The following is a 25,565-nucleotide window of genomic DNA, read 5'->3' as shown; positions in this document are numbered from 1 at the left end:
CCTCAACCACTGCTGTAATAAATCTTACATTTATATAATCCTCTTTCTCTAAAGGGCAATTTTTAAACTTCTTACATGGGGACAAGGTTTTTCAAACCTCTACATGGGTAAGTGACTGGGGCCCAGCGGCGCTGGCGCCATGGGCTTCCCACGCGCAGCAGCGGAGAGGACCACTGTGCCGGGCGCGGGGCAGCGGCGGGGGAGAGGGCCGGCGTGCCGGGCGCGGGGCAGCGGCGGGGGAGAGGGCCGGCGTGCCGGGCGCGGGGCAGCGGCGGGGGAGAGGGCCGGCGTGCCGGGCGCGGGGCAGCGGCGGGGGAGAGGGCCGGCGTGCTGGGCGCGGGGCAGCGGCGGGGGAGAGGGCCGGCGTGCCGGGCGCGGGGCAGCGGCGGGGGAGAGGGCCGGCGTGCCGGGCGCGGGGCAGCGGCGGGGGAGAGCGGCCAGCGGGCGCTCGTGCCGCTTTGTTCGTTTGATGCAGTCCACGCAGCACTACTGCCACAACAAAGCCCCAGGAAAACGGCATGGAAACTTATCCCATGATCCTGTAACGCACAAAAGAGTTAAAAATCCCCACTCAGGCTCACAGCCCCTTCACAGTCTAGGAAGCCGGCCGACTCTCCAGGCCCATCTCACACGGGGGCCGTGCAGGCGGCGGTGTCACTGGTGACGCACAGCATGCCTGCACAGCCCAAACTGGGTCAGGAACTTCTTCAGCCTGTCGCCTCCCACCGATCCTTTCCCACCCACGGAAGCCCTGTGAATCACTCATCCCCAACGCCTTTCCTCACCGCCGGCAGCAATCACCACACCTGCCCGTAGGATCTGAATGCTAGGCTTACACTCCCACAGGGAGCACCTATTTCATGCTAACGAGCATTTTCCCAGTCTTCTCTCTCTCTGGATTCTAAGGTCCACATCATCCAAGTGCAGGCATCCGTGGTCAGGAGAATGTGGACGACAAAACACGATAAAGTAAAACTCCTTTACTTGCAGTAATATTCTTCCTGAGGGTAAACAGATGTTTCCATCATCCCTCTGTTTTAAACACAGCTTCACTGGTTTCACACTACAACAAGGCAGGGTAATGGACAGTGTGAGTGTGTGAGTGTGTGTGTGTGTGTGTGTGTGAGTCGCTCAGTCGTGTCCAACTGTGAATCCCATGGACTGTAACCCACCAGGCTCCTCTGTCCATGGGATTCTCCAGACAAGAATACTGGAGTGGGTTGCCATTCCCTCCTCCAGGGGATCTTTCTGACCCAGGGAACGAACCCTGGTCTACACTGCAGGTGGATTCTTTATCGTCTGAGCCAACCAGGGAAGCCCTCATGGATAGTACCAGAGATGCATTATAATTTTTTAGTTTATATTTTGTGACTCCCCAAAACATCCTTATAACAATGCTGACAGTTTACCGAGAGAACATTTCATGCCTTCCTTATCAAATGATCTATCAGCACACTTTAGTTCCCATTAAGCAAACAGAGCACTAAATCTCTTTCTGGTACTCATTAAAAGAAAGCACTTCAAAATAAAATTTTTCTTTATATGCCTGGTTCAAAACAAGATCTGATTAAGTAATAAAGGTTATTTTATAAATCAAACATGAAAATCAATCTCATTATTTCATATCACACATACTACATACATATACATTTACTTTAATAGAGCTTTATGAATATCAACTCTTTTTCATATATATACAAACATGACTGGAAAGCTGATTTACAACCAACAGTTTGGTTCATAACCAGTCTACAGTTTACATAGCATGAATCCAAATATTTAAGTGCTCAAATTTGCTTTAGATTACAGCATTATAAATTAGAAAGTCAGTTTTAGCTCATTCAGATTCTAATTCTAGTCTTGCTACTAAATAACAATGCTACCCTAGCCAAACTGGTTAACCTCTAAATTCTAAGTATTACATATTTGAAATGACTCTGGAGTAGATCAAATTTCTCAGATCACATTCTTGATCACAGAAGTCACTCTGAACACTTGTTTAAAAATACACGTCCCAGGGACTTTCCAGGTGGTCCAGAGGTTAAGACTCCATGCTTCCACTGGAGCGGACATGAATTCGATCCCTGGTTGGGGATCCTGCATGCCTCGAGGTGCCTCGACCCTCTTCTAAGGCCCCATGCTAGCAGCTCTACCTGGAGGGCCAGGGAGTCTGTGTTCAAAGTCCCCTGGACTGTGTTCCCCAGGCTGCTCCTGACTGGCAAGTTTTCTACTGCACACAGGTCAGCTCTGATCTCTAAGGCTCTTTCCAGCTATGAAATTCATAGAATTTAAGATTTTATGACACGGGTCAAATCCACCAGCCCAACCTGATGACAGCAAACGCAGTACACATGCAACTTCATTTTGCTGCAGAGGAAAGTTCAAAAGCTACAAGCCCCATCTGGCTCCACTTGCTACAAGTCCCTCAACCTCCAAGTCCTCCTACGTACTAGTACTTGTGCGGACAAATAATCCGACAGATGGCCTGCTTCAGGTTAGGACATACTGTGGTTCCAGGGCACACAAGTCGCCATAGGTTTAATGCTGACTGGAGCACTGATGGTTAGGTCTCGGAGCCTGTGCTTCCGCCGGGCGACTGTGCACGCGTTCCATCTGGGCTCCACTCGTGGACATGTAACAGGCACGCTGTGTCACAGGTTCAGCCCCTCCGCCCACCTTACAGGTTACAAGTGTGTGCTGAAGAACAGCCAATATATATCCGAGCTATTCAAATACACGATTCCTGAAAATACTTTTCCATTGACATAAATATAGAGGAACATATTTTAAAGGGTATACTCTCAAAATCTGTCTTTAAATGCACTCTAACGGAAAGGATATATTCTCCAACAGGTGTTCTCACTTTTTCTTTAAAAAAAAAAAAAAAAGACATTTCTTTCAATCCCCACCCACCCCCAAACTAATAATATCTGTTTAGTCAAACCTGCCTCATACTTGTAATGACATTTCTGCTACCACTACATATTTTTTCCTAAGAGGCTGAGAGGTGGCATACAGAAATAAAAGACTCCAAACCAAGATAATTTAGAAGTGGGAGGTGCGGTGGGGGTCAGTATATCTAGTGCAATTAAACAGACTATTTTTCACTACACTTCTCAAAATGCAGGACAAGGAAGGATATTGATTCTTATTACTCTAAAACCAAAAAGAATGATTTCTTAAGAACAAAGTTTTTACTAGTACTCCTGAGAAATTTTCTCACACAGGTCTCAGAAAAATAGTAATAGTACAATATCATCAATCAAAACTTCATAGCAACTGGAAAACCTTAAATCCAGTTGTAAGAAAAACTGAAAGTATACAATTAAAACACAGATCATTAGGTGTGACACAGCAAGGGGGAAAATGATGTAGTCCAGCAAGAGTGTCTGAGGCCCACAGACAGAAGCCAGACCCAGAGAGGCAGCGGCCATACCCTTTACATCACGTTCCTTAAACCTCAGCTCCTGGAAAGTGAAACTGAAGTGAAAGTTGCTCAGTCGTGTCCAACTCTTTTTGACCCCATGGACTATATAGTCCATGGAACTCTCCAGGCCAGAATACTGGACTGGGTAGCCTTTCCCTTCTCCAGGGATCGATCCTAGGTCTCTGACATTGCAGGTGGATTCTTTACCAGCTGATCCACAAGGGAATCCCAAGAATACTGGAGTGGGTAGCCTATCCCTTCTCCAGCGGACTTTTCTGACCCAGGATCAAACTGGCGTCTCCTGCAATGCAGGCAGATTCTTTACCAACTGAGCTATCAGGGAAGCCCTCAATTCCTGGAGTCAGATTTAATAGCAAGATAATACAGAGTGAAAGTAACCTGATGGGAATGCAAAGAGTAGTCTACCAAACCTGTATCTTCACACACACAAGCTGCACTAGGAAAAATAATGAAGATAGTGTGGTAAGTCTGTTTCATCCTTATTAGAGAGGATGTAAAATAGATAACCTTCTCTGAGGATGAGCAGGCCGTGTGACGTGCACCAGTGGCACCTGAAAGAACTGGTACTGGGCAAACACAGACGCAGACTCAGCATCGTGGACATGCTCTGTAACCACCCCCTGGCCTGAGCAGTGGGAGCAAAAGCAGTCAGAGCAGGAGTGTCCACCTAGTGCAGCCAGTCTAGAGAGGACGGTGAGCTACCGCGGGGCCCCCTGAGCAGAGTTCTGCTCAGTCCTGGGACCTGCAAGCTGCTCAAGGGCACCACACAGGTGTGCAAACCTCAGAGGGAACCGTAAAGTGAATACGCACATCACACAGGTGTGCAAACCTCAGAGGGAACTGTGAGGTGAACCTGCAGCCGTCAGCAGGAGGCCAAAATCTCCTATCTGACAAGAAACATTCTTTGTTTCCTCAATGATTCTGCAGTTTAATAAATCTATTACTAAATTCATTAACTAAAATTTTCTCGAGACGTTATTCTCCATTTCTTAAAGGTAATAATAGGTTGTTTTAAAGAGAAAACAGGCAGAAAGCAAAGGTAGGTCAATCACCTCTTCTAGTGCTATATTTGGTAAACTAATTTTCACTCATCCTTCTGCAATCTCATAACTTCATAGTCTCCTACGTATACCTCTCTCCTCTCCTCCAAGGAAGACAACCAGTCTCATAAGAGCCTGATCTAATCCAATGTGCGAATGAGTCACTGTTCTAATGCCATTCTCGAGGCCCAGGATTCTGTAAACTCGAGTTCAAGCGGTACCACAGACTGACGCAGGACACGGCGAACCCCAGCACTTGCGTGTCCCTGGAGCTGTGGGGAGGAAGGGCCTGCCTGCTCGGCCCAGGCCAGCACACAGCCCTGCACTGCATGTTCTCCACAAGAATGCGTTCACGGTTATTAAATAAACTCAAAAACCGAGCACAAAGAAATCTACCAAGAGGTCATTCAAGCATACAGATGAACACTCACAACTCCTACCTCTTTCCTAAGGAGAAGACAAGGATGCCCTTTACATCTCTTAGAGTCTCTGGGATGGAAAAAAGTAAGCTTTTAAATTGGGGGGGGGGGGGGGGGCGGAATCACTTTAGTTGGAAATTATGTGTTTGTTTCTCCCAGGTATTAGAATGGCACCAAATATTACAAAATACTTTATTAACCTCTTCCTTAACTGGATCACTTTGCTACACACCTGAACTACAACACTGTAAATCAATCATACTTCAATTCTTAAAAAAAAAAAAAATTTCCATTTGAAAATGAGGTTTATGAGGAAAAGATAATTTTTAAACTCCAGGCAGAGATGGCAGTGCAAGTGTAAAACCTAGGTCCCTCAGCTGTGTAACACAATTCGCGCTCAGAAGCACACACAGCATTGAAACATATGTACTATCAAGTGTGAAACAGATCGCCAGTCCAGGTTGGATGCATGAGACAAGTGCTCAGGGCTGGTGCACTGGGAAGACCCAGAGGGATAGGATGGGGAGGGAGGTGGGAGGGGGGCTTCAGGATGGGGAACACATGTAAATCCATGGCTGATTCATATCAATGTATGGCAAAAACCACTACAATATTGTAAAGTAATTAGCCTCCAGCTAATAAAAATAAAAAAATGAAAAAAAAAAGCATGCACGTCAAACACCATCATTGTGGGCACAGAAGACTCACCATCTGGATGGGCTTCTTGTGGAGGTCTCGCTCCGTCACCAGCTTTTCTTGGTCGGTGACATAGAGGCCCTTCTGAGCTAAGGCCTGGATGACGGCGTCGTGACCCAACAGGGGCTTCGCGGCGTCGCTCCTGAGGATGAGGCTCCCGGCGCGGCAGTACAGCTCGGCGGAGAGCAGCAGGCCGACCACGGGCGGCTTGATGTGCTCCTGGTCATATTGGTCCGTGTAGAACGGCTCTCGGAGCTCCTCGGGCACATTCTCTACAAAGATTAAGGGGGAGATGTTCTTACAGGATTTGCATAAAAGAAACAGTTTATTTAACAGTATCATTTATGTCATAAAAGATTTCCTTTAGAAACAACAATAACCCTTTAACTGAAAAGATGGTTTATTTGACCATGGCAGACAATCTGGAATGAGAAAGAGAGAGAACTTTCCTTCACGGAAGATGCTGTCCGAGTACATGACGAAAAGCCACTGCCAAGCATCATGGAGACACGTCTGCTGAGCCCGGTGACTCAGGGGAAAGCGCTCCCACATGCACGCTCAGACACGCAGGATGAGTGCAGGGTCCGAAAAACCCATCTCAGTGAATCCCCTCCCATTCAAGCGGCCAACCAGGAAAGGCGGTGTAACAGCCGTTTCAGGGACCCAGGCCTCGACACCTGAGAGTGTAACATCGTCTGCCCACCGCCCGCTGTCCCCTTGCCTCTCCCACCCTGCTTGGCCTGTTGAGGGGCAGTTAGAACTAAGCCTCAGGGAGAATCACCCTCAAACATCCCGAACACCAGAAAACCCGGTTACCACACCAACCCACTGACCACCTCCGTCCGACCCCACCGAAACCCTCCTGGGAGTCTGACTGATCTGTCCCAGGGAGACAGACAGGCAGCTGAGCAATGGGACCAGTCTCTGAGCATCTCTCTGGAGGCCAGGCCATGCCCCAGGAAGAAGGCCCGGCGAGAATGAGCGTCGGACCCCTGAGGAAAGGCAGGCATCTGAGCAGGAGGCCCATGTGGAGCTCCAGTCACAGAACCTAGGCAGCCACCAGCCAGGCCTCGTCCGCCTTCTCCAGACAGCCAGGGTTCACGGCCACCCACCACCAATTTCAGGAGCTTCCTGAAGAGGCAGCTTTAGTGTAAGCTCAGTAATGTCACAGCACAAACAGAAGTCCAAAGAGCATATTCACAAATATTTATACACTCTGTAGCAATTTTACCTTAAAGCTTTTGAAAAGTCCACTCATTTAGAAAAATATTTCCATCAAATAATAGTATTATAATTACTGCACGTTCATTTTATATACCACTATGGGTTCTGGGGAATTCAAGGATTTAGAAATAATCCCAGTACTCAAGGACTTAATAATCTACAAATAGTCTAGACAAGTCAAGTTTGTCAATTTGGAAACTGGAGTCAACAGTAAGCAACAAACGACCTAGCACAAAATGAAAGAAACCAAGTGTGTGCTTCAAGTTCAAAGCAGTAAGCACCACGGTAGGCTGACCCAACTGCATCCAAAAAAACAGGAGGGGAAGAGCAAGCAGAAACTGCAATCAGAGGGGGTAAAGAGGGTCTCTAAACAGGAGGGGGCAGAGAGAAGAGGAAGAGAGTAGACCCAACAGCTCAGGCAGATAAAGGGTTTCAGCAGGAGGACAGAAATGGTATGGACCTAACAGAAGCAGAAGATATTAAGAAGAGGTGGCAAGACTACACAGAGGAACTGTAAAGAAAAGATCTCCATGACCCAGATAATCCTGATGGTATGATGACTCACCTAGAGCCAGACATCCTGGAATGTGAAGGCAAGTGGACCTTAGGAAGCATCATTACGAACAAATCTAGTGGAGGTGATGGAATTCCAATTGAGCTATTTCAAATCCTGAAAGATGATGCTGTGAAAGTGCTGCACTCAATATGCCAGCAAATTTGGAAAACTCAGCAGTGGCCACAGGACTGGAAAAGGGCAGTTTTCATTCCAATCCCTAAGAAAGGCAATGCCAAAGAATGCTCAAACTACTGCACAATTGCATTCATCTCACACGTTAGTAATGCTCCAAATTCTTCAAGCCAGGCTTCAACAGTACGTGAACTGTGAACTTCCAGATGTTCAAGCTGGTTTTAGAAAAGGCAGAGGAACCAGAGATCAAATTGCCAACATATGTTGGATCATCGAAAAAGCCAGAGAGTTCCAGAAAAACATCTTTTTCTGCTTTAATGACTATGCCAAAGCCTCTGTGTGGATCATAACAAACTGAGGAAAATTCTTAAAGAGATGGGAAATACCAGATCACCTGACCTGCCTCTTGAGAAATCTGTATGCAAGTCAGGAAGCAACAGTTAGAACTGCACATAGAACAACAGACTGGTTCCAAATAGGAAAAGGAGTACGTCAAGACTGTATATTGTCACCCTGCTTATTTAATTTATATGAAGAGTACATCATGAGAAATGCTGGGCTGGATGAAGCACAAGCTGGAATCAAGATTGCCAGGAGAAATATCAATAACCTCAGATATGCAGATGACACCACCCTTATGGCAGAAAGTGAAGAACTAAAGAGCCTCTTGATGAAAGTGAAAGAGAGGAGAATGAAATAGTTGGCTTAAAACTCAACATTCAGTAAACTAAGATCATGGCATCTGGTCCCATCACTTCATGGCAAATAGATGGAGAAACAGTAGAAACAGTGTCAGACTTTACTTTTTTGGGCTCCAAAATCACTACAGATGGTGACTGCAGCCATTAAATTAAAAGATGCTTGCTCCTTGGAAGGAAAGTTATGACCAACCTAGACAGCACATTAAAAAGCAGAGACATTACTCTGCCAACAAAGGTCCATCTAGTCAAAGCTATGGTTTTTCCAGTAGTCATGTATGGATGTGAGAATTGGACTATAGAGAAAGCTAAGTGCCAAAGAATTGATGCTTTTGAACTGTGGTGTTGGAAAAGACTCTTGAGACTTGGACTTCTTGAGACTTCCTGGACTTGCAGTCCCTTGGACTGCAAGGAGATCCAACCAGTCTGTCCTAAAGGAAATCAGTCTTGAATATTCATTGGAAGGACTGATGCTGAAGCTGAAACTCAAATACTTTGGCCTCCTGATGCAAAGAACTGACTCATTGGAAAAGACCATGATGCTGGGAAAAATCGAAGGCGGGAGGAGAAGGGGATGACAGAGGATGAGATGGTTGATGGCATCATTGACTCAATGGACATGAGTTTGAGTAAACTCTGGGAGTTGGTGATGGACAGGGAGGCCTGGTATGCTGCAGTCTATGGGGTCGCAGAGAGTCAGACACGACTGAGTGACTGAACTGAACAAGGAACTGCCGACAGTTGTATAGGAGGAAAGTGACCCATTACGACTGATGTCTGGGGACAGTTAATCTAGTATTCAATACTGATGGTGATAAAAATCAGAGACAGAAGGTTGCAGAGACTAGGAAATGACGAGGGAAGGAGGCAGGGCAGCAACACCAACAGGAAGGGAAGGACAGGGACAAACCCCGAGGGCCCAGGCACAAAGCAGAGAGAAGGGGTCAGACGGCACCCAGAGATGATCAGGGAAAGAGGCGCATCACTTGACAGAGGAAGGGAAACCAGAGGAAGCAGGTTTCCTGCTTCCTTCTGAAGCATCCGCGCCAGAAGCAGGACCGTGACCTTAGCTCCAGACACGCTGAGTTTGGAACAACAGCAAAAATACCCAAGTGGAAATACCAGAAAGGCAACTGGGGATACTGGACTGTGGAAAGAGGTCAAGAGTAGATGGACCAATTTGGGATTTTGGAGACATCTAAAAATATCATCCTCATTTAATAATTGAAAACTCTTTCCTTTCCTTCAGAGCCGCATTAACCAGCGGTGAGCCAGCCTTAAACCTGACAGACTCCGCAGAGTGATGTGTAAGCTTCGTCATAAACTACGGAATGCAGGGTCAGTGTTCATTTAAATTCTTGTATCCCAGGAACTAAATGGAAGCTACTAGTAGAACAAATTTAAAAGGGAAATCATTTGATTTTAAGATTATTATAAAATGTATACATGATAGATTTTTTTCCTTTCAACAGTGAAAAGTGATTAATACAGGTAACTTGGTACCTAAACACCAGTTGTGCAAACTGACTGCTCACCATCTGTTTACAAACTTCTCCACCACACCTGTACATCCATTTACATTTACATACTACATTTACATCCTTCCCCACCCATGAGCTTTATTACAACTCGGTGAAACTGTCAAATCAGACAATATACAGATAAATATTAGGAATGTGTTAATACTCAAAAAGGGCTGTTATGTGCAAGCACTGTCATAAACATGCATTCTGTCTTTAAATACGAACAATCCTCTTGTCCTTATTTTACATATAAGAAACTCAAGAAAGGTATTGTGCTAAAGGTACACAGCTGATAAATACAGAATCTTAACCCTAAACCATGTAGCTAAACAGATTCAAAAATAACGATGGTCTGCCAGGATCACCAAACTGGAAGGTGGAAGAGGACAGCTTAGGGGCTATTTTCATTGTGCTATGATGTACCCACAAGTCTAAGTTATGAAAGTGTAAGTTTCAAAAAGATTTCAATGCAAGGAGAAGGGAAAGGAGCCATAGCGAGTCTCAGAATGTTTTAAGAATATGACAAAAACAGATCATTCCATCCCTAAAGAACGCAAAACTGCATACTGAGTATTGTAAAGGAGGTCACTTTTAAGAACAAGACTTCAAGAACTGCATATGCTGAAAAGACAACTTCAAAAATGTCTATCATTTTGCAAGCAGTACAAAACTGTCATTCTTTAAAAAAACAGTTTGGAGTTGTATCACATTTTAAAACAAATGAACTGAAACCGCATATTAGAAAATAAATAGGCAAAATCAAAGATAAGAAGTTTCACCCTCCCCCTCATCTCCAGAGTATAAGAAGATAAGAAATTTATACTTCAGAAAACTGAAACTCCACTCCCAGAATTGCAAAGGGGAAAAGACAAGTTTTTCTTGTGTACCAGGACTTAAACAAGAACCTACCATACTCATGTTATTATAAATAAATCCTGGCTAGAGCAAAGCTTTGAAATTCACAATCACCTGAAAGGCTTGGGCACAGGCAGAGAGCATAGAACAGTCCTGTTCAAGGCCCTTTTCTAAGAAGCTGAGTTAGTACTAGTAATAGTTGCATCCATACACCAGCAAAAAACTCAAATTTCCTTAAACAGTGACTGGTTGGGGGGTATGAGGGGAATGCATTTCAGAAATGTCACTACTCAGCCAGGGAAATGCTGCGTTAATTTCCAAATCTAAAAATTGTGTCTAAGACAATTAATTACTAAGACAGAATTTGTGAGTATCAAAAACTCCAAGTGAAAGTAAACCCTAGACCTTGAACTCTAAATTAAGCAAAAGACACAAAAATGGTCAGTAACATTAAAAAAAAAAAAAAATCCTAGTACCAGTAATCAAAGATTAAGTTACAAAGAGCCTGCCTATCAGAATGACGAACAGTTGCTAAGCCCATAGCTGACAAGGAGGTGCTCACCCAGGCTGAGGTCTCTTATTCCCACCCCTCACCCCAGAGGCTCAGTGCCTGACCCACAGGAGCACGCAATGGACGTCTGATGGTTGAAAACGTTACTTTGTAAAAGTTTCGTCATTGGCCTTGTTCTAAAGATATACACAGATTTCAAATTTCCCCTCAAGTCCCAGATTCTGCACTAGCAACCCCAATTTACTCCTATCTGCTTTGAAAGCCCTGAGAATTCCCTCTAGGCCACCTGACTTCTGCAGCGGCATTCCCTCTCAAAACCTGAGTCGTCTTCAGTAGCCTAGTTCACCAGCAGCAGGAGGCAGCATGGCAGAGCGGGGAAGGCTGGCGCCCTGAAGCTCTGTCTTACTTGATGGGGTCCCCTGAGTGCAGGCATCCCCTCCCCAAGTTCAGGCCACCCCCCGCTGCCCACATGTGTCATGTGTCTGCCTCCCCAGCTCTGGACCCCAGCCTCTGCCCCTCTGGGCCAGGCCGGCGCGCCGCAGACGAGTCTCTGGGCTCCAAGCTGCCCAGTCGGCCCTCATCCTCCTCCTGCGGGAGCCCCAGACCCCCCTTCCCATCCTGTTCTCATGACTGCTGGCCCACGATATCCGGGTCTGCTATTTCCCCCGCGCCGCAGCCTCCAGGAGAGTGGGCCCTTCCACATCCTCGGCATCAGCACCCAGAAGGGCGCCTGGAGCACAGCTCAGGCAGGGCCTCCCCATCCCTCCACACCACACCTCAGGTGTGAAGTCCCCACTCCACCCCTCCCGCCGCCCTGAGAGACACAAGGGCCTCTTCTGAGCTGCAGATCCTCACCAGCCTCCAGGATGCAGGGAAACCTCAACCCCAAGACCAGAGCCAGGTTCCTGGGTGACAGGGGTGGTAACGCACAGGGCGAGGCGAAGGTGAGGGCGAGCTCCATGGAGCCGGCCTTGGGTGGGAAGTGTCAGCATGAGCACACGGCAAGTGGCACGCACCTGTGACAGCCACAGAGCGCCGGAGCCACAGGTCACGTCTGCTGAACCCCAGCAGCAGCAAGAGCACACCTCCATCCTGGTCTCTAAGACCCTCCCACGAAAGCAACCAGGACTCCTTAAGAAATGGCTGCTTCCTCCAGAGCTGGAACAGCAAAGTACACGCTCAGCTACAAATGCGTGCGTGTGTGTGTGTGCATGTCAAGAAGGCTCAGAGCCAGCAAACGAGGGGACCATGTCAGAAGCTCGCAGGACTCAGCTGGAAGGATATTCCAACCAGCCAAACCTGAGACAATCTGGACATCAAATAAATAATGAAAACAAATGATTATAACCCATTTGAATAAACAAGAATGTCCATCCTGATGTAAGCAATTAAATGAATAAGTATGTGAAAGAAAAAGAAGGGAAAACTCTTCCTCATAGCAGAATACCAAAAATGGGATATAGTGAACAGGGCAATAACTGACTCAAGCAAGAATCACTGTGGGTGCTAAGTCGGCAGGCCAAAGTTTGATGAACAGGATGTTTCAAATTATCTCCCTGCAAACTGCTTCTTAATTAAAAATGGAAAACGATAACTTCATAGTGGAGAAAAGCAGTAGATACCACCTAAAGCAAGAGATCAAAGTCTGGACTTGCCTGGTGGCACAGTGGATAAGGACCCAGCTGCCAATGCAGGGGACATGGGTTCGATCCCTGGTCTGAGAAGATCCCACACGCTGAGGAGGAACAACGAAGCCCTGCACCACCACTCCTGAAGCCTGCGTGCTCCAGGGCCCTCGAGACACAGCCCCTGAGCTGGCGTGCGACAGCCACCGAAGCTCGTGCAGTGAGAGCCCGTGCTCCACGAGAGAAGCACCACGGCTGGGGCGCCCACAGGCCGCAACAAAGACCCAGCACGATCAAAACTAAATAAACTGGTTTTTTTTTAAAGAGAGAGATTAAAGTCCACCTCAGCAACTGAGCGCACACCGTGTGCCTCCGACACGACCCACCGGAAACACAGCGCCCCTTCTGTGGTCATCCTGCCCGATCAGCGTAACTTGACTCTATCATGAAGACATGTTCGACAGACCCAAATCAAGGGACCTTCTGTAAAATAAGTGGCCTACTATTTTTCTAGGATAAAAACACATTTTAATAAAGGAAACAAACGGACACTGAAGGCTCAGGCGTTCCCGGGGTGCTGAGACCTGGGACTTGCCACGTCTCCCCCGCCCCCAGCCTCACTATGTGTGAGAGAGGGGGTCAGGACCAGAGGGTGGGGGACAGAGGGTGGGGCGGCCTGGCTGCCGGTGGTTCCCCTCGGGTCCTCCTGGGTGTCTCGGCCCAGGCCCCCAGGAAGGCAGGCAGGGGGCACCAAGGTGAGAAAAGGTACAAGGGGTGGGGGGGGGGGGCGGGGAGGGGGGGAGGGGAAAGAGAGTAATGTCAGAGGACAAGAGGGAAGAAAGCCAAAGACACCGGGCTATCAGCAGGTACCAGGAGGGGCGCTGGGAAGCGTCTGAGCTCCCGGGTCTCCATCGCCTCCTGTCCGGGGCAGGGGTCTGTGTACTGGTTCTTCTTACTACCTAGGGGTTCCTGCTGGGACACTGACAGCAGCCAGACCCCGTCATGGAGGGCAGGGGACCAGGGGGCGGGGACGGCCCTGTGGGGACCAGCCTGCTCCTGCCGGCGGCACAGGGCAGAGAGACAGCACCCGAGGCAGGGGCCCGACGCCCAACCCCGCATGCGGCGGGGTGAGCAGACCTCCCCACGTCAGCACCGTGACGACAAGGCTGAAAAGCCGTCCCAGCTGACAGAGCCGACAGAGACAAGCCAGTTACACGTGGTGCATGGTCCTGGGTGGCTCTGCGAAGAGGAAAAAGTAGCAACAAGGGGCACTAAGACAATGGCAAAGCTGAACACGGGATCAGATAATATAACATCGCGCTCAATTACCCAGTTCTTAAAATTTTCAGATTATCAGAGACTTATCGCTCATCTTAGGAGACAGCCTGAAGCATTTAGGGGTAGAGGACACAGTATCTCTAATTCATTCTCAAACAGTTCACAAAATATTATATATGTATATACACACACACATACTTGTGCCAGGGAAAGGGAAAGAATCATAGAACAAAAGGGACAGAATGTCAACAACTGATAACTCTGGGTGAAGGGTATTCAGGAGCTCCTCGTACTACCTTTAGACATTTGAAATTATGCTGAGAAGAGTCATGAAACCTCAAAACACCCCAAATCAATCTTCTCCCAGTGTTCCTTACATCAAAGTTCCACAGCACCATCCAGGTGCACAAGCCTGGGGCCTGGGAGTCCTCACTGCCGCCTCCCCACCCCTCAAGCCCCAGACCAAACCCATCGCCACACCCAACCCAAAGCCCTGCCTTCTCAGTCTCAACGCACACCTCCCAGTCCCGCTCTCAGGACTTTTCATCTGAACTACAACATCACAGTTCGAAAGCATCTATTTTTCGGGACTCAGCATCAGTTCTCTCCTACATCTGTCTCTGCAGTGTTGACCCTCGCCCTGTTCCAAACCCTTCTCTACTGTGCCTACTCCCTCGGGCACACCTGACCGAGCTACCCACCACACCCAGCCGCAGGGTTCTCGATGACGTCCAACTTTTTCAAGGACTCAGAGCCTTCCTCTGACCCACAGGGAAGTGGCCCAGGCCTGCCTGCATCCCTGGATGGCGCAGCGCCCCCGCCAGGCACGCAGCCTTGGGACCACGCTCCCGTCCCCTGCACAGCCTCTGACACCCCGGTCACCACTGCTCAAAGTGCTCTTTCTCCCTACTCTTCACTCCCTTCCAGATTCTCGTGGGCCACTGACCCATCACTTTGGTCCAATTTCCCCTCAGTAAAGGGAAAGAACAGAGCAGTTATCCTGCCCTTCCTGTACCTTACTTTTACTTTAAAGGCTATTCAGTTCTACTAAAAAAATGCATACGTTTTAGAAAATGTACTTTTACTTTAAAGGCTATTCAGTTCTACTAAAAAAATGCATACGTTTGTAAAATAGATGTGAAAACTTTAAAGATATTTGAAGTATAGGTAACTACTAGGAAATAAAAAGTCTGTTAGCCATCTACAGAACTCAAGGAATGTATCACGTAAAGGTAAGTGGTGAGCAGCATAGGTACATTAAACATAGAAAGGCAATGTTGTTGTCCAGTCGCTCAGGCGTGTCCGACACTTTCCGACCCTGTGGACTACAGCACACCAGGCATCCCTGTCCTTCACTACCTCCCACAGTTTGCTCAAATTCATGACCATCGAGTCAGGGATGCCATCCAACCATCTCATCCCTCTGCTGCCCTCTTCTGTCTTCACTTTTTTCCAGCATGAGGGTCTGTTCCAATGAGTCAGCTCTTTGCATCAGGTGGCCAAAGTATTACAGCTTCAGCTTTAGCATCAGCCCTTCTAATGAATATTCAGGACTGATTTCCTTTAGGATTGACTGGTTTGATCTCCTTGCTGTTCAAGGGACTCTCAAGAGTCTTCTCAAAAAAAAAGAGTCTTCTCCAACACCACAGTTCAAAAGCATCAATTCTTCGGTGCTAAGCCTTCTTTACGGTCCAACTCTCACATCTGTACATGACTACTGCAAAAATTATAGCTTTGAAGTATACAGATCGTGGTCAGCAAAGTGATGTCTCTGCTTTTTAATATGCTGTCTAGGTTTGTCATAGCTTCTCTTCCAAGGAGCAAGTGTCTTTTAATTTCATAGCTGCAGTCACCATCCACAGTGATTTTGAAGTCCAAGAAAATAAAGTCTGTCACTGTTTCTAGTTTTTCCTCTTCTATTTGCTATGAAGGGATGGGACCATATGCCATGATCTTAGTTTTTTAAATGTTGAGTTTTAAGCCAGCTTTCTCACTCTCCTCTTTCACCCTCATCAAGAGGGTCTTTAGCTCCTCTTCACTTTCTGCCATTAAGGTGGTATCATCTGCATATCTGACGTTTTTGATATTTCTCCCAGAAATCTTGATTTCAGCTCATGATTCATCCAGCCTGGCATTTTGCATGATGTACTCTGCATATAAGTTAAATAAGCAGTGTGACAACATACAGCCTTTACGTACTCCTTTCCCAATTTGGAACCAGTCAGTTGTTCCATGTCTGGTTCTAACTGTTGCTTCTTGATCCACATACAGGTTTCTCAGGAGGCAGGTAAGGTGGTCTGGTGTTCCCAACTCTTTAAGAATTTTCAATGAAGCATGTTTTTCTGGAAGGCCCTTGCTTTCTCCATGATCCAACGGATGTTGCCAATTTGATCTCTGGTTCCTCTGCCTTTTCTAAATCCAGCTTGTACATTTTGAAGTTCTTGGCTCAGGTACTGCTGAAGCCTAGCTTGAAGGATTTTGAGTGTGCTAGCATGTGAAAGGAGCGCAACTGTACTATCATATGAACATTCTTTGGCATTGCCCTTCTTTGGGACTGAAATGAAAACTGACCTTCTCCAGTCCTGTGGCCACTGAAAGGTTTTCCAAATTTGCTGACATACTCAGTGCAGTACTTTAACAGCATCATCTTTTAGCATTTTAAATAGCTCAGCTGGAATTCCATAAATATATTTATGATACATTAAATATGCATGAGACTAAACAAAAAACGGGCAATGAACACTACATATACATGAACACTTCACAGTCTGAATGCTTAAGTGAGCCACCCATTGGTGACACTCACTCTGGCCTGTGCGTCCTCTGCCCTAGAAGCATGAGACCCATACCGATTCATTAGGCTTCCTGACACGCCTGACGCGTGGGGAAGCTGTGGCAGGCATGCTGTCCCTTGCGTCCCTGATGGAGCGAGCATGTGGCCTGTGTCACTGTGGGCCTCCTTGTTCCAACCTCAGCTCTGACTGGTGTGACCACACCATCCATAGGTGAGGCTGGTATAGCAGAAAGTGATGGACAAAGCTCAGGACGGAGGACAGGGGATCCACTCTGTCCTACATGTGTCAACCCACCCCACCTTTCCCCTCGCTTCTCACTGTAAACTGATTTAACAAACCATGTGATATAAGCACTCTGATCTGCTTTGTGAGCTTTTCTGCTCCACGACCTTTGGGGTGGGTGCCTGGCAGTGCACCTGGAGACTGGGGTTCATTGAGGAAATTTCCCCCCCCAGGGTACCCAGACACTTAATTCAGGGAAGAATATTCCAAGTAACAAATGAAGAAGTCATGACAGAAAGAGAAATAATGAGATATTAAGTGCCTCCTGGTGGAAGTACACAAATCTATGAAGTATGCAAAAAAAAAAAAAATCAAACATGAATCCATTTAATTCTCTAAGTTTAGCTGTCAGTATATAAGAAACACAGGGGGCCAAAAAAAAAAAAGGGGGGGGGGAGAGAGAGAGAGATAACAAATTACAAACATGGCCCTATTTGATACTGCCTGGAACAAATGAACTGGAAGACAATGGAAGTGAAAACATGAGTGGTGAGGTAGAGTGGTGTGATTATGGCAGGACTCCAGTTACACTTAAAAAGAGAGCCCCTCCATAACAGAAGCTACATACACCCCAATGTTCATGGCAGCACTATTCACAATGGCCAAGACACGGAAGCAACCTGGGTGTCCACCGACAGAGGAATGGGTTAAGAAGATGTGGCACATATATCCTGTGGAGTATTACTCGGCCACAGAAAGGAAAGAAACTGAGTCTTTGCAGAGACATGGATGGACCTAGAGACCATCACACAGAGTGAAGTAAGTCAGAAAGAGAAAAACATTGTACTGTAACGCATATATGTGGAATCTAGAAAAATGGTACAGATGAACCTATCTGCAAACAGAAACACAGACACAGACATAGAGACAAACACCAGGACACTAAGGAGGGGAGGGGAGGGGCGGGATGAACTGGGGGACTGGGAAGGACATGTACACACTGTTCACACTATGCCTGAAACAGGGAGCCGCTGAGACCTGCTGCGAGCACAGGTCTCCACTCAGCGCTCAAGTACAGCAGGAACCAAGACAACACTGCCAAGCGACGAAACGCCAACAAAAAAGAAAGGGAGTCCCAGACTTTGGAGACACTTGTATATTTATTGATGAAATGACTGGATGGCAGGGATGTGCTTCAAATAACGGGCAAGGGGACAGATAAATCAAGGCTGGCCATGAGCTATTGACTGTGGAGGTTGGGTAAAGAGTACATGGAAGCTTACTGTTGATGTATGTATCTGAGATCTCCTATCTTTGAGCAGCTTTGTCTGTTTAAAACGAAAGAAGGGTTTAAGAGAAGAGCGGAGCACTTTCTGTGATGCTGGGAAGGGCCCTGGCCTGTGTGGGACATGAAAGGGCCCTGGAGTAGGGGCCATTCCTAAGTGAAAAACAAACAAACAAACAAAAAAAAACACTCTTAACACTCCCCACATATCATCTTTCCTTCTCTGTGTCCAGCCAACTTCCCACTAAATCTGCCTTCTGTACCTCTGGATTCGTGAATCTATGCCTGTCTCACCTCTTCAGAAAATATGAGGTGTCAAAAGTAAAATTTCAAGGACTTACAGTCAAACCCTCTAAAACCCATTAAAAAAAAGTGGAGATAGCTAAAAAAAAAAAAAAAAAGGATAGTTCTGCTGTTTCAGAATCTGTTACAATACAAAATTCTACAAAATGCACTAATCAGAGAAAAATTTACAAGTCAGCAATCTCATAATTTGAATGTCATTTTAAAAAAACGAAAGAGAATGGAAAACAAGAAGCTGAAAGAGAATATTGAAAGAAGCAGTAAAATGCCAGCAGAAAAAAATGAAACCATCTACTTTGAAACTTTCCTTTGCTGAGGACAAATGTCATTTCAGATATATTTTATTTCAAGAGCCTAAAGTACTTAAAAATTGCTCATACTCTCCATTTTAGAGCTAGAAAGTGGTCCGGAGGAGCGAGCTGGGAGTGGGTGCTGCTAAACTCCTATGATGCACGGGCTGCTGCCCACAAGGAAGGACCCAGACAGCTGTGCTGCAGCAGGGACCCTTGCCTCACAGTTGTAAATGAAGAAACATAGTATCTACTTAATAGGGTCCTTCTCAGAATTTTTTAAAAATGCATATAAAATGCTCAAAACTATACCTGACACAAAGTATGTGTTCAATAAATTATAGTGGCTTTCTAAAAAAAATCTAAAGTGCCTAGGATAATTTACTTATCTACTAAATAAATACCAAATTCCTTAATGTGGCCCCTCAAGCAATCCCAACTTACCTTTCAAGGTGGATCTCCTGCACCCAGCACAGAGGCCTCCTGCAAGGCTCAGGTCTCTGCTGCTGCGCTGACACACCTCGCTCTGAGCTCCCTGCCTGCACACGCACCGTGGGCTCTGCCTGCCGCGCCTACTCTCCACTCTCTGGTCCCCTCCCCGTCTCCACCATCTCCACTGCCCCGCTGAGAAGGACAGAACCCTCCACAGCATTCCCACAGAGCTCCTCCCCTTCCCCAGGGCACTGGCCAGCTCCGCGGCTCCAGGATTTTTCCTGTGCTCTGCTATGGTCACACACTGACCGCACCTCTGTATTAGAGGACAAGCTCTCAGAAGACAGGCCGGGTTTACACACCCGCAGCCTCTGACCCGGCTGAGAAGACCACCCACTGCAAACTTTCCCCTTCCGGGGCCGCGGTGTTTGCACACTTTCTTAATTCTCCTCCTGACTCGGATTGCTCTAATTCTGACTTCTCTTTCTCAGCCTCCTCCCATAACTGTTCTCAGTGTTTGCTACCCTAGATTTTGTCTCAAATCTTCTCTCCCTCTATGTCTCATCTCCTTCCCAGTTCAATGACACTTCATACACAGAAGATTCCCAAATTGCTATTTTGTAGCCTCGCCTAGTCAACCCTCCTCCATACCCACACTTAGAGCTGCCTACCTTATTGGATTTCTCAGATAACATATTTGGCCAACACATTAAATTCAAGGTTCCCCAGAACAAAGCTGACTTCCCCTTCCCACTGGCCGCTCCCAGCTCAGCCAATGGCACTTGACTCACCCTCCCAGTCACTGATGGCAAAGCTCAAGTAACCCCGTTCTCAAGTAACCAGTGGTATAACCGCAGGTGACCTCGTCCCCTCCCCAGGCATCCCAAATTCAGCCCTTTAGAAACACCAGGGACTAGGTTTCGGCAGTGTTTTTTCTCTGTTTGCCTCTTTTCCTTTAATCCAACTCCTACCCATACAGCACAGTGGTAAAGAGGGCAGCTGGAAACAGGCTGAGAACACACGGTCGGATGCTAGGTGGTGTGGGGTGAGTCCCTGAACCCCTGGGCCTCATTCCTCATCAGTGACCCTGGACAGCTTGCACCTCTCAAGGCTGTTATAAGGATCAAAATTAGATGGAACACGGAAAGAGACTGACACACAGGAAGAACTCAATAAACAATACCAGCGTTTCCATGCGGCCACCTGACACCCAGACTCCTGCAAGAACTTCCCAAACCGGCCCCTCTGTTCCAGGCTCCCTTCACCACAGTGCTGGCCACTGAGACCACAACTTCACACGTGCATGAGAGTCAGGTCTCATGCAGGATTTTGACAAAATGTATTGGGATATACAAAGAAACATAATAAAGAGTATTTATAGTATCAGATAAAAAATCATATTAAATAAAAATAGCAGATAAATAGCATATTAAAAAGCAGAGACATTACTTTGCCAACAAAGGTCCATCTAGTCAAAGCTATGATTTTTCCAGTAGTCATGTATGGATGTGAGAGTTGGACCATAAAGAAAACTGAGTGCAGAAGAATTGATGCGTTTGAACTGTGGTGTTGGAGAAGACACTTGAGAGTCCCTTGGACTGCAAGGAGATCCAACCAATTAATCCTAAAGGAAATCAGTCCTGAATATTCATTGGAAGGACTGATGCTGAAGCTGCAATACTTTGACCACCTGATTCGAAGAACTGACTCATTAGAAAAGACCCTGATGCTGGGAAAGATTGAAGGCAGGAGGAGAAGGGGACGACAGGATGAGATGGTTGGATGGCATCACCAACTTGATGGACATGAGTTTGGGCAAGCTCCAGGAGTTGGTGAGGCCTGGTGTGCTGCAGTTCATGGGGTCACAAACAGTTGGACACGAATGAGCGACTGAACTGAACTGATAATAGCAGATGGGCTTCCCAGGTGGCATTAGTGGTAAAGAACCTGGTTGTCAATGTGAGAGACATAAGAGATGCGGGTTCGACCCCTGGGTCAGGAAGAGGGCATGGCAACACACTCTAGTATTCTTGCCTGGAGAATCCCATAGACAGAGGAGCCTGGTAGGCTACAGCCCATGGGGTCACAAAGAGTTGGACATGACTGAAGTGACTCAGCACACACACATAACAGCAGATGATTTTATACTCTGCTATATATATTCTGTAGTCCATGGTACGAAAGGAAGAATGACAGTTGATAAGATTGAAATGATAAAGTGACACCAGGAAGTGGGTCTTAAGTTCTACGTGAAGAACAAACGCCGGCAATTCCCTGATGGTCCAGTGGTTAGGACTCTAGTGTTATGGTAAAGGAGAGGCATTTTCACTGCCATTGCCCAAGTTACACGATCAAGAAAAAAGAACTCCAAATGTGAGAACTTCGCAAACTTAAAGCCAAGTTACACTACTGCATGAATGGGTGAAGCTATTCAAATACACCAGACACAGCACAGTTCAACTTTCCCTTCTGCAATTTACTTCAAGTAATTAGAGCATCCTACCTGCTTACTGACTAAAATTCACCTAAACAAACTTGTTCTTCATTTGATCAAACTTGTACCTGCCTCCTCCCACAAAATAAACTATTAAGATTTGGGTTATCTGGAACATTTTCAGCGTAAAGAAAAAGAATATGATTCCAATCTCGAATTAAGTAAATACTCCATCTGCTTTCTAGGTATTACCTAGGTATTACCTGCTTTCTAGGTATTAAATGCCAGTGCTTTATTTATTTTTTAAAGTTCAATAACTTCATCCTAGCCCACAACTGATTTCCAGCTATCATCTTAAATGAGTTTTCCGATATATAGTTCTAAAATTTAATTTGTCAAAAGTTAGAACGTTTCTCACAGAAAAAGACTAAATCAGCACCTGAGAATCCTACATGCCATCGTTAAAGAAGGGATGTTCATAAGTCATAACTTAAATGGGGGCTAGTGTTTTGAATGATTCACTGAATACCCCTAGGCAATACCTCTGAAATATGCTATCTACTAACACCTGTCATAAAACAGTGTCTGCAGCAAATGCAGAAAATTTACATCCAAAGAAATGAAACCTTACCTTTTTTCTACTCACCCCATATAAATTTATACTTTGAAAGACTGTTGAATAAGAACAAACAAAATGTACATACATAACCTTCTTAATAATACATTAATTTCTCCTTACTAAGTGACTTTATGTTTTTTTAAGCTTGTTTTTCATTCCATTTTGAATATGACTTTTATCCAGGCCAATCGCTCCCAAGACAAATATAAGTGCCAACATCATTCATCCAAACCATCTGGGAGTAAGATCTGCCGTTATTCAAAGAAAACAAATAAGTAAATAAGACTTTTAACATGTACTATATGGACATTTTGCACACTTGGCAGATAAAGAGGCTTACTCCGCAGAGTGGCAGAAGGAGTAAAGACCTGCAGGACCCGCCAGATGTTTAATCTTGAGCGAACGGGTCTGAGCTCATTCCCTCATCTGTGAAATGAGAACACTAGCCTTCTGGAGGGATTCTGTGGGACTACTAACAGAGTAGTGTGTTTGAAGATTCAGACACAGAAGAGGTGTGCCTGCTCCACCCACACCGAGCCCTTCGGAGTCAGACACTCAAGTCAAAGCTCATGTCTGCCCTCACTTAAAGTGTGACTGTGGGGAAGCTGTTTAATCTCTCTCTGCCCTGGGGACCTCGCATTTTTAGATGAGGAGCAGGCTACCTACATCACAGAGCTGCCGCAGGCCCCGAACGTACAACAGAACGCACAGCATCTCACACGCCTCCCACACACAACACATTCCACCCGGGCTCTGCTTCTTCCTCTTCTCCTCCAAGCAGGTTCAACGCCTGCTCCTCAAGAGGCCCAGGATCTACTAAACCTGCCTGACACACACCCAGAGAGCAGGCCTTTTTCTGGTCAGGAATCCTCATGAATCCAGGGCAACATGGACATCTGTACTACAAGATTCTTCTCAGTTTCAGGAGGAAAGGAAATATTTTTGCTATCCCCTCTGCATTCCATTTCGTACACACTGCTTTTCCACAGAGGTGGAAATTTAAATTTCCCTTTCTCCATCTTTTCTAAACACTTAAGTAGCTTCCATTTCTCCTCTAAATGGATATTAGCTTCAGTGGTGTCGGGAAACAAAAATACTCTAACACTTTGTGTTTCCTCTCATGTGTTACTCTACACATTCAGTTTCAACAAAATCTCTAAGATCCAAATTATTTCAAAGTAAATTTTTTATTATATTTACTCCTGATGCCAGTTTGAAAACCTTTAACATTTTTCGGCTTCAATACAAAGCATGAGAATTCAAATAAGACAAAAGCTGTCATAAACATCAAATCCCGGGAAGGTGCAGTTTCCCTCAAAACTAATTAAAATAATTTTCTAAACGCTGAGATTCATTCGCTAGTTAACTAAATATGCAGTCCTGCTAGTCACCTGTGTATGTTTTCAGCTGTGTATGTTTGAACAGTTAAGAATTAATTAAACCATTTACCCACATATTTTCATGGTCCTAAAACTGGAAATAAGCCATCCTCTTCCCCTCAAAAAAAAAAAAAAACAAAAACCTGTATTTAACATCTGGAGAAAAGTCTGTAAATACTAAGAAACTTTTCAATAGATATTTTATATATCCAAAATGTATTAACTAGGGCACAGAAATCTTACAGAATGACTCAAAACTATCAGACGAAACCAGCTTCATGGAAAAATCTCCCAGTGAAAAGCTAATCTTTCAGAGCTCCACAACAGGGGCTCCTAAAGCACCAGCCAAGGAATTACACAGGAGGCCCTTTTCCTGTTATTTTGCAAAGACTGGGTTAAGGCAGGAGTGTCTGACTTCCACTGGACTATACAGTTTGTGTCAACAGCACATGCCCTCAAAAAACTCTTCTATTAAAAAAAAATATTTAAAAAATCCCACAGTAGGGAGTTGTTGTTTCTCTTAATTTATGAAGCCAAAATGTTTGGGAAAAGGAATGTGTCTGAACACGAAATGAAAACAGTACGTGACAGTCAGCAAGCTAAATACTGGGTTTAAATAACTGGTCTAACAGAGCCTGGACCGTGTACGGGAGGACAAAGGCTTAAAGAAGGACCACAAAAACTAAAAACCTGCACTCGGCCGCGGGCCACTGTACAGCCCTCGGAGCCTGACTCGCAGCCATGGTTACAAATGTCAGAATCAATGTAGTCTGTGTGCCAGCCACCTCCTTCCAATAATAACGAAACCAACTCAGATTTCTCGGCGCTGTAATCACAGCTATGACTGCGGGGGAAATGAATGCAGCACAATGAGGCAAATACCACAAATTAAAAGCACCCCGTGTAAAAACGTGACAAAATTGGTCACTGGAGCGAGGAAAAAAAACAAAAACAACAAACACCCACTTCTGCTATCCAATAAAAGAAATCTGGCGCATCCCACCTGCCCAAACCGGAGGCTCTTGACTGAGGAGCAAGCCGGCGTTACCCCCTCGCCCCTTTCTCCTCCTCGCATCGCCCATCGCGTCCCCGAGCCTGTGCGCCGAGCCAGGCGGGGAGCGGGGCGGGGGTGGTGGAAACCAGAGGACGGAAACAAAACCGGGATGCGCGCAGCTGCGGGGGAGGAAGGCACGGACGGCCACCGCCTACCTGTCCCGAAGGCCTTGGCCACCAGCCAGGCCAGATTGCAGGCGATTTTGGCCCTGGAGAAGTCGTAGTGGTCGAAGGGCTTGATGGCCGGAACAATGAACGTCCTCTTCCCGTCCCGGGGGTCCGCGGCATCCCCCATCCTCACGCGCTCCGGGCGCCGGCCCACACTTCACATGGCGCGGCCGGCCGCGGGGCCGGGGGGTCGGGGTCCCGGCCGGAGTCCCCGGGCAGCTCAGAGCATCGGGCAGGCCCCGCGCGCCCAGCCCAAGGCAAGGCGACGCCGCGTCCGGCCGCCCCGCGAGCCTCCCGCGAACGCGCGTGAGGGCGCCTCCCCTTTGTCTCGGCGCGGCCAGGCCCGGGCGCGGCGGGGGCGTCCTCAGCGGTCACGTCGCGGGGGCCGTCCAGCCATCGCGCCGCCCTCCGAGCGCGGCCCGCCCGAGGGGAGCCCCGCCGGCCGGAGCCCCGGGGCCTCGCCGGGGGGACGCGGTCGGGGGACTCGGGCGGCCCCCGCCCGTGCTGACGGAGCCGAGAACGTCAAAGTCTCTGCGGCGCCGGCGCCGGCGGTCGCCCCTCGTCGCGCTTGCCCTCCGCC

At 46.8% G+C, this 25,565-nt stretch overlaps 1 protein-coding gene across 2 annotated transcripts in view; it reads right to left on the bottom strand.

Moving 5' to 3' along the window:
* CAMSAP2 (calmodulin regulated spectrin associated protein family member 2) overlaps window positions 1-25,158 on the bottom strand; it is a 91,943-nt gene extending 66,785 nt beyond the window's left edge. The window contains exons 1-2 of one of the 2 annotated variants that reach the window (XM_061161109.1): window positions 24,974-25,158; window positions 5,616-5,875 (exon numbers count right to left, since the gene is read on the bottom strand). In XM_061161109.1, coding sequence (XP_061017092.1) covers window positions 5,616-5,875; window positions 24,974-25,112 — 399 coding nt within the window. In that variant the 5' untranslated portion in view covers window positions 25,113-25,158. The remainder of the gene's footprint in view (window positions 1-5,615; window positions 5,876-24,973) is intronic. The other variant, XM_061161108.1, reaches the window with a different exon arrangement.
* Window positions 25,159-25,565: the final 407 nt, after the last annotated feature.

Source organism: Dama dama, chromosome 14 (assembly GCF_033118175.1).
Source record: "Dama dama isolate Ldn47 chromosome 14, ASM3311817v1, whole genome shotgun sequence".
Lineage (NCBI taxonomy): Eukaryota > Metazoa > Chordata > Mammalia > Artiodactyla > Cervidae > Dama > Dama dama.
Note: the sequence above shows the minus strand (reverse complement) of the source record. Positions and strands in the feature narration are given on the sequence as shown.